Raw genomic sequence first — 9,988 nt, 5'->3', positions numbered from 1 at the left:
TAGAGTTGGGGGGGGGGGGGGGGGGTGCATCCATACCTCTGCTTTAGATATCCCCTCTGGTCTTTAATGTTCATGTCCGGTAGTCCATAATGTTTTATTCCTGCTTCTGGTCAGACTGAATTAAATACATGCATTTACTTTTGTGAATTATAGACTGTCTGATATTATTTAAATGTATGTTTGATCTATATCACAATTAACACTTTAATTACTAATATATGCTACCAGATTAACACATGCTACCACATTACCGCATTTCAAAATTCATTACAAAACGTGGGTTATTTGTTTGTTTGTTTTATTTAAAAAAGTAAAAATAGCTACAAGCTCATAACATGTCATTGTGATCAGCTCTGTTCATTAGTTGTAAGATTAGGTAATTTATAGAGGGCTAAAGTGAAGGAAATGTGTCAATCATCCACATAAACACACATGATTCCATGAAACACTAAAGCTATGAATAAATTAATGATGATTCAATCATGTACAAAAATCTTCAGGAATTCATCAGAGGATTGAAACAGAATGATGGTTTTGGATCATGGGTTGGTCTGAAGAAGACGGGTAACAATTGGATCTGGGTGAATGGAATACCAGCGACATCACAGTGAGACATTTTACATGTTTAATTATTGTAACATTCAATACATGTTGTTTATTAACTGTGTTTGTGTGAGTGACAGTGGTGTAAAGTAACTAAGTACATTTACTCAAGTACTGTATACAATTTGTGGGTATTTTTACTTTACTGGAATATTTCCAATTTTCAGTACTTTTACTTCTACTACATCTCAGAGGCAAATTTTGTATTTTTACTCCACTACAATTATTTGAAAACTTACTTTGCAGATATAAATCATTACATTATAAAACATACATTAACCTCGTTGGCCGTATTTTATACCTGCAGTAGGCTATTTGAAAATAGCAGATCTAAAAGTTCACAGTGAGCTTGTAGATCTGCTATTTTTTAACATTTTAGTACTTCTACTTTTGGTACTTTAAGTACATTTTGATACCAACACTTTTGTACTTTTACTCAAGTAAATGGTTTATTCTAGACTTTTACTCGTATAGAGTATTTCTACAATGCAGTATTGATACTTTTACTTAAGTAAGAAAAGTGAGTACTTTTTCCACCACTGGTGAGTGAGTGACTGAGTGAATGTGATTCATACATCATGGTGTTTATTCTGCAGGGACTGGGGCAGTGGACAGCCTGATAACAATGGCAACTGTGGAGCATACTGGCACAGATCAGGAGGATGTTTTGATGTGTCCTGTACAGACACACTCAAGTGGATCTGTGAGAAGTGATGTTTCTCTTAAAGGAGCACTTCACCCATTTTCCACCTTATTTTCATAATTGGTCCTCACTAATGCTCATGATAAAACGGCTTCATTTCTGTTCTACTCACTCTGTGTCTCAGAGGAGGGGCTGTGGACACTTCAGAAACCCGCCTACCAGTGACATCATCAGTAGGCAGGCTTGGTCATTTCAAACAAGATTTAAAAAATAAAAACAAAATACATGCATTTAAAGGGAAAGACCACTAATTTTCAACATTGAACTATGTCTTTAATACACCTTAGAAAAAAGTCCCCCCCCCCTTCTGTCTTGCCTAGAAAAGGATAATTGATTGAGGTCATGTGATCAGTGACATACGCAGGGTGTACTTTAAGCTGAGGGGGCGGAGCGAAAGGTGTATTAAAGACATAGTTCGATGTTACGCTGTAGTTTCTATTAGCTTGGAATCCCCATCGATGATGTCACTGGTAGGCAGGCTTGTGAACTGAACGGAAGTGTGACAGAGTGAGTAGACAGGAACGGTGTCATTGTGATTGATGAGCATTAGTGAGGACCAATTATAAGATATTGTCTGATCCCATAGCCCGAAGGGAAAGGGGGGCCTTTCTTTGGCTGAGACTGTGATTGGTTGAGCCAAAACAAACATGCACGGCCCCGTTTCTGAGCTAAGCTTAGCAAAAAACTAAAGTTATCAATAAAGCCATTTCATGAGGTCTTTGACACAATGTTTCAATAAACGTAATTACAGTATGGTTTGTACCATGTGCTCAAAAACTACATGGGGTTACAGTTATTGGCATCACTGCTCCCCCTGCTGGTAGAGGCTTAAACCTGTCCTAATGCCGTCCATCCCTGAGGACACACCAGTAAAAATACTCACTGTTCATGTTACTCCCACAGTGTACAAATGTAACCAAATGGACCCGTAAGGGTCCATTTGGTTACATTTGTACACTGTGGGAGTAACAAATGGATACATTAAAGGTAGGGTAAGTGATATTTTTTGTTTTTGTTTTGTTAAAAAGGTTAAAGTACTATATTGTGATATTAATCATTGCTACAGAGCGTTTTGGTCACAGGGGTCTCTCCAGCTCTTTAGTAAACACAATATATGTACATTTTTAGGTAGGTGACAACATTTAAACCAATCAGGAGAGAGCACTGATAATACATTTTCTGTTTAATAAAGAGCTGGAGAGACATGGAGACTCCTTTTACTGAAAAAACACTCTATAGCAACGAGTACTATCACAATATAGAGCTATTTAACACTGTTACTGAACAAACGCTCTATAGCAATGAGTACTATCACAATATAGAGCTGTTTAACACTTATTTTAACCAAAGTAAATCACTTACCCGACCTTTAACACAGTATTTTTCTGTGTGCACTTATCACGTTCACATATTTCATCAAACTGGACTTTACATTTGCATCGCTTATTGTTGACACTTCATGTCTTTGTTCCTACCACAGTCAATCTCATTTCTACTGTCAATATTCAATTGCAAGTTTGTTATACCATTTAAAAACTGTTAATATTCCATTATGTAAATATGTTTCAAATTTCCAAATATAATATTATATTTTAATGTTATATAGAGTCGGGAACTACACCTCCTGAATGTTATATAGAGTCTGGAACTACACCTCCTGAATGTTATATAGAGTCTGGAACTACACCTCCTGAATGTTATATAGAGTCTGAACTACACCTCCTGAATGTTATATAGAGTCTGGAACTACACCTCCTGAAAGCTGAGAAAGTAAGCCGTCATCTGTTCTTCATTTCTGTTCACGAAAATATATCTGAACATTTCAAATATATTACATGAACAGAAATGAAGAACAGATGACGGCTTCCGTTCTCGGCTTTCAGCAGGTGTAGTTCCAGACTCTATATAACATTCAGGAGGTTTAGTTCCAGACTCTATACAACATTCAGGAGGTGTAGTTCTAGACTCTATATAACATTCAGGAGGTGTAGTTCCAGACTCTATATAACATTCAGGAGGTGTAGTTCCAGACTCTATATAACATTCAGGAGGTGTAGTTCCAGACTCTATACAACTTTCAGGAGGTGTAGTTCCAGACTCTATATAACATTCAGGAGGTGTAGTTCCAGACTCTATATAACATTCAGGAGGTGTAGTTCCAGACTCTATATAACATTCAGGAGGTGTAGTTCCAGACTCTATATAACATTCAGGAGGTTTAGTTCCAGACTCTATACAACATTCAGGAGGTGTAGTTCCAGACTCTATATAACATTCAGGAGGTGTAGTTCCAGACTCTATATAACATTCAGGAGGTGTAGGGGGGGGGGGGGGGGGGGGGGGGGGACAAACGTCAACAGACATTATTTGCATGCTTGCACTGGCTAATAATAATAATGAAAAAATCAAATAAAAAGTTAAGCTTCAACTTTATTGTCATGTGTGTTAATACTTGTGTGTAACATTTGCCCACGGACCCCATCATCTAAAAATGTTGTGCCAGCCATGGGACCCCCATACAAGATTTGTGTTGATGAAATGTTTCCAAATAAATTCCAAATATGTACAAATTATTAATAATAAATAAAAAAAATAGCAGATATTTTTTAAAAGCTATTTTCTAAAAGCTGATGTATATGGTTGTAAAAGTGCCCCCTTTTTTGGGGGGGCTTGTTTTATGGAGTTACATTTGTGTATTTTATTAATTAAACAAAAGACAAGGATTTGAGAGAGAGAAACAATACCTACAGAGCAACACATGTTTTTTAGTTTTGAGTTGTTTTCATTCAAAATCATTTTCTGCTCTGTCTTTTTCTTTTGTTTTTTAGTTACTTTCTATTGCAGGGGTCTTCAAGGGTCGTCCGGGACCCCTTGGGGGTCCTCAGAGTTACTACAGGGGGTCCGCCAAATCTTTGGTGATTTTTACATTAACCACTCTTCAACCAAGCATCCCTATTCTAAGGAGAACTTTCACCAAAAATAGCAAATTGTAGATCTGCTATTTTTGGCAAAGTGGATTGATGTAGGGGAAAAAAAGAGCAGACTAAGTACATAGTGAAAGGTCAGGTTTACTAAGTATTGTGTAAGTGCATGGTTAAATTTGTCTGGAAATACACATTAACATGAATCCAACATGATAGTGCTGTGAAACAAGTCTATGAAAGCTGCCTATGAAATCTATGAAAAAATAAATATTCTATACAATATATAATGGGGGTCCCTGCTTTATCTCGCTCTCAGCCAAGGGGCCAATTGGCCTGAAAACGTTGAAGACCCCTGTTCTATTGTGAATGAACCAGTGTGATCCGGTCTAGAGCCCCGCCTACTGTATCCGGTTATATGCACGCGCGCACACATGCAAGAAACGTTTCCGTATCCGGTACAGACCCAGATCATCGTCGCTTGTTTCTCTCGCAGTTCCGCTCAACCTGGCAACACAGTGTGTGATCCAACATGGCGGCCTCCATGGCGAGATGAGCTCGAGCTTCATGTTCATTCAACAACTCATAGATATTAAATACTATTTCTGCTGTTTTTACACTCTTTTTTGGGGGATTTTCTTCTTTTTGTGACGGAATAACAAAGACCTTTATATTAACAGGTATTTATAATGACTTACATGAACACCAGACTGTTATATCTACTGTTAGCTTTGAGCTAAGAGCTAATAAATAATACATAGTCTTTTATTGTTAAACTGCACATTGTTTACAGTCATTTAAAGGGGAATTCTGATTACTTTAATATCTAAAGTGATGGTAAAACACAGCTATTATAAAGTTTAATATTGTGTAACTATTACCACTAAACATTTAAAACAACTTTTTTTAAATTATTCTTTCCATTAATATGAGACTCTGTGAAGTTTTGTTTCTTCACAATAATAAGTCTTCTTATATGATGTTATATATCTATCTATCTATCTATCTTGTGAGCTTGTAGATCGTCTATTTTCATTTTTTTGGGCATTTTTTTTTGTCTACAATAACGAGCCCAAAATAGGGATTGATTATTTTAGCAAATTATCGATACATATATATTTTTAAATCAATCAATAATTTTCGATATTCGGATATGTTGTCTTTTTAATATTTTAGGTTTGTGTTGGTATGAAGGCGTCTTGTTGAAGAGATGGAAGCAGCGATGGACTTACAGCAGGGTGGAGACACCCCTCATGTGGTCGACATGACCACCAGTGAAAAGGTGTTTATTTTGACCTATACCTTTTAACCCAGTGGTTCTCAAACTTTTTCATGTCAAGGTCGGACCCCCGTAATTGATTGATATTAGCCCGCGGACCCCCATTTCAAAAGATATGGCAGAAGATTTTTTTACGGCTCTAGCAGTGATTCTCAACCATTTTAATTTCAAGGACCCCCCAGTTTGACATGCATTATTAGGCTACGGACCCCCATTTAATGGCATTTCTATCACTTGGACCGCAATTTATATTGTAAAATCTATGTCGATTTAACTCTGAGAGTGTACAAATGGAACCAAATGCACCCGTTACGGGTCCATTTGGTTCCATTTGTACACTCTCAGAGTTACAGACCCATAAGGATCCATTTGGTGCCTAATCTATCATTTAGCTGGGGACCCCCTGGAACTCCCTCAAGGACCCCTGGGGGTCCCCGGACCCCACTTTGAGAACCAATGCCTCTTAAACCATTAAAACCCGGAACGCATCTGTGTAACCACTTTAACCATTATCTTATACTTTGGCTATTTTCAAAAAATAGCAGATATACAAGCTCATAACGTGGCTACGGAGCTTGTAGATCTGCTATTTTTGAAAAATAATTCAATATCCCAAAAAATCCCAGATAACAGTGAGTCTCATGATATTGATATAATGTATTGGTATATTTCCCTACGAGACACAGATACATGTGACAGCTACAGAGTTGGAAACGTTATTTTGAATCTTTCTTTTATTAGGCTGGTATAAAAAAACTAGACATTTTATCATGTGTCGTGTGTGTGTGTGTGTGTGTGTGTGTGTGTGTGTGATCCTCTCCCCAGGTTGTAGATCTGTTGAATCAGGCTGCTCTGATCTCTACAGACGAGAAGCTCACCACCCTTAGACAGGTTGGTCGCAAACTCTCCTCTTACATTACATTACAGTCATTTAGCAGACGCTTTTATCCAAAGCGACTTACAATAAGTGCATTCAACATAGGTAGGGAACGAACACTACTAATCACCAGAAGTCTTAAGTGCATTTTCTGCAAAAACAATCAACTAAGAGTATACCTAGCGCTGAGGTAAAAGTGCAATATACCAGCTACCTATTTCCTTAAACAGATGAGACAAAATAGCAAAATCAAATGAGCACGAGCTAAAACAAATAAGTGTATCGACTAAACAAGATCCAATAAAACAATACAACAATAAAACAAGCGTTCGTACAACTAGTTAACCTCCTCCTCTTAACTAACATAGTGGTTCTAAATAAATGAGAATGAATCATTGTCCATACCATACATGGGCAACTGGCGGCCCGGTGGCCACATACGGGCGGCCCCCACCTTCACTTAATGCGGCCCCCACCTTCACTTAATGCGGCCCGCACGTTAATATGGGAATACTGATATATTATTGATTTCAGCTGTTACAATTCCAAACATGCAAATATGACCCGCTTTTTCTATATTAGTAGCTTAATGACTAGTATTAAAATTCTATTGTCTTTTTTATGTCCAATGTATTGGTATTTCAGTTCCTAAAGTTAACATAAGTATAGCTAAATGCATTTGAAATTAAATAAAAAACGTTACTTTTCAGGATTCCAATTCAAAAATAGCAAAAAAAAATCTGGATTCCAATTCAAAAACAGCCGATCTACAAGCTCAAAGCGTGTCGCGCTGCGATGCGTTTTGAGCTTGTAGATTGGCTATTTTTGCTACTTTTGTGTGACATAGAATGGCGAAAAAAGTAAAAATGCCAAGAGATAGTATATGCAATGTGGCCCTTTGGAGTAAGTGTGGAAATATAGTGGCCCTCTCCATCATCAAAGTTGCATCACTCCTGGTCTATACTCAGTCAGAGATGAACCATTTGTAGCCTGGCATGGCCAGACTAATATCACCACATAGATATTAGTCTGGAATCTCTGTGTGGAACCTGCATTTACGAGGGGCAAATTAACTCATCACCCGCCAAGGTATTAAACATCGTTTGTTATCCCCTTGCCAGCGTAATTACCTTCATCTGATGATCTTTGAAACGCTGTGCAAGCAACATTGTCTACCAAAAAAACTAAAAAAATCACACCCTGTGTGAAGGTAGCGGCGCCTTTGATACATTATGTCATCGATATGTGTTTATAATGTGTTTATAGCCATGTGTCACGTGAAGCTTGACCAATCACTTTGTTGACGGGTCTGACCAATCAGAACGTTGACGGGTCTGACCAATCAGAACGTTGACGGTGAACACGGACAAAGTCAGGTATAGAGCAGGAGGGCTAGCGCCGCTAAAAATAGTCCCCGTGGGTAGGCGGAGGGATCTGTGTATCCGTAGGAATGACAACATTCCAACCGCGATCCGCCATTTTGGGGCTTTGGCCCGCTGAAAACAGTGGTTTTCAATGCAAAAAAACAGCAACTGATTTACAGCTGTTTTCCTGAAAATCCCATCGCCAGGGTGGGTGGAAGTGACGTTTTTTGGAATGATGTCACATCCACATAGTTCTTCTCTGAGTGACGATGGATCATCCCAGAGCTGTGTTACGGTGCCTAAAACAGCATGCCTAATTTTTTCAATAGAATGCCTTAATGCGCCTTGGTGGGCAAGTGGGCTATTTAATAGAACGACTTTATGCGTCCATGGCGGGAAATGAGTTTAAAAAAATGCCTCTGATGATAAACCCGCCCCATATTTGCATACTGGGCCCTGATTGGTCCCTCACAAACTTCGGAGGGAGAGAAATCCAATCTCTATTGAGAGGGGCCAGACCTAATCTATTCTGCAGAGGGCATTTTTTTTTTGCAATGGCAAATTGGTCAGGAACCAGGCTAAACCATTTGTACCATTGTTTCTGGAACCAGGCTAAACCATTTGTACCGTTGTTTCTGGAACCAGGCTAAACCATTTGTACCATTGTTTCTGGAACCAGGCTAAACCATTTGTACCATTGTTTCTGGAACCAGGCTAAACTATTTGTACCATTGTTTCTGGAACCAGGCTAAACCATTTGTACCATTGTTTCTGGAACCAGGCTAAACCATTTGTACCATTGTTTCTGGTACCAGGCTAAACCATTTGTACCATTGTTTCTGGTACCAGGCTAAACTATTTGTACCATTGTTTCTGGTACCAGGCTAAACCATTTGTACCATTGTTTCTGGTACCAGGCTAAACCATTTGTACCATTGTTTCTGGTACCAGGCTAAACCATTTGTACCATTGTTTCTGGTACCAGGCTAAACTATTTGTACCATTGTTTCTGGTACCAGGCTAAACCATTTGTACCATTGTTTCTAGAACCAGGCTAAACCATTTGTACCATTGTTTCTGGAACCAGGCTAAACCATTTGTACCATTGTTTCTAGAACCAGGCTAAACCATTTGTACCATTGTTTCTGGTACCAGGCTAAACCATTTGTACCATTGTTTCTAGAACCAGGCTAAACCATTTGTACCATTGTTTCTGGAACCAGGCTAAACCATTTGTACCATTGATCGTTTCAGGTCCAGGAGCTCATTATCAACAAGGATCCCTCACTTCTGGACAACTTCTTAGACGTGAGTAAATCAACAGAGTCTGAGTTACATAAACAAAATGATTAGTTTGTTTTTTGCACAGTACACATACAGTGGTAGGCCTGTCACAATTATTACATCATCGTCTAATCGCTATTATTTTATATAATCGCAATTATTTTTGCATAATCAATTCCATGTTAAAAAATGTCATATATTAAAAAAAAAAGTGGAAATAGCAGATCTATAAGCTCAAAACGCACGGCTATTTCCACTATTAATGTTATTTTTAAGTATAAAGTAATTAAATATGTGTTATTTGTCATATCAGCCCTGCTAATTTGTTTACGAAAACTAAAAGCCAAACAGAAATGTAATTTTTATCCACATTCATTTTCAACAACAGAAACACAATTAAATCGTTAAATCGCAATTATTTGAGTGAGAATTAATCGTCAACTTAAATTTGTGATGGTCGCAGCCCTACTGGCCACAGATGCACTTGTTGATGTGAAACCATAGACTGTATAAATGAGATGGACAAAGCCACTCCGCTGCTTTCTACAGACCGAAAATGAAGCCCATTGTTCCAAGACTGTAGGTCCGCCATCTTTCAATATCGCGTCAGAATGAGACCAGACCATTATTGGTTGGGTAGCTTGTCAATCGAGAGCGGGGGGCGGGGAATGAATGCTATTGGTTGTGTAGCTTGTCAATCAAATCATCCCGCCCCTCCTAGAGAATAGCCTACTTTATCGTCAATTTTAAAATAAATAGGACCATAATTTAGCAAAACGCATATCCTGATGATTGAAAGGAGACTTTAAACTAGCGACTGGAAGCATATAGAATTTATGACCATTTGTATTACAGTAAGAACATCTAGTTGTCAAAAAACCCATTCACTTGCGTTAAAATAAATTATTTCTGACACCGCAGGTCGGCGCAGGGTAAAACAGCGCCACTCTGGCCATT

The 9,988-nt window shown here is 38.3% G+C and overlaps 1 protein-coding gene across 1 annotated transcript in view; it reads left to right on the top strand.

Moving 5' to 3' along the window:
- The first annotated feature begins 4,753 nt into the window (after positions 1 to 4,753).
- sympk (symplekin) overlaps positions 4,754 to 9,988 on the top strand; it is a 39,580-nt gene continuing 34,345 nt past the window's right edge. The window contains exons 1-4 of the mRNA XM_084084684.1: positions 4,754 to 4,907; positions 5,404 to 5,509; positions 6,332 to 6,397; positions 9,002 to 9,055. Coding sequence (XP_083940810.1) covers positions 5,438 to 5,509; positions 6,332 to 6,397; positions 9,002 to 9,055 — 192 coding nt within the window. The 5' untranslated portion in view covers positions 4,754 to 4,907; positions 5,404 to 5,437. The remainder of the gene's footprint in view (positions 4,908 to 5,403; positions 5,510 to 6,331; positions 6,398 to 9,001; positions 9,056 to 9,988) is intronic.

The sequence above is a fragment of the Gymnoscopelus microlampas genome (assembly GCF_963454915.1).
Source record: "Gymnoscopelus microlampas genome assembly, chromosome: 17".
NCBI classification, from domain to species: domain Eukaryota; kingdom Metazoa; phylum Chordata; class Actinopteri; order Myctophiformes; family Myctophidae; genus Gymnoscopelus; species Gymnoscopelus microlampas.
The sequence above is the reverse complement of the archived record's forward strand: the minus strand, read 5'-3'. Positions and strand labels throughout refer to the sequence as shown.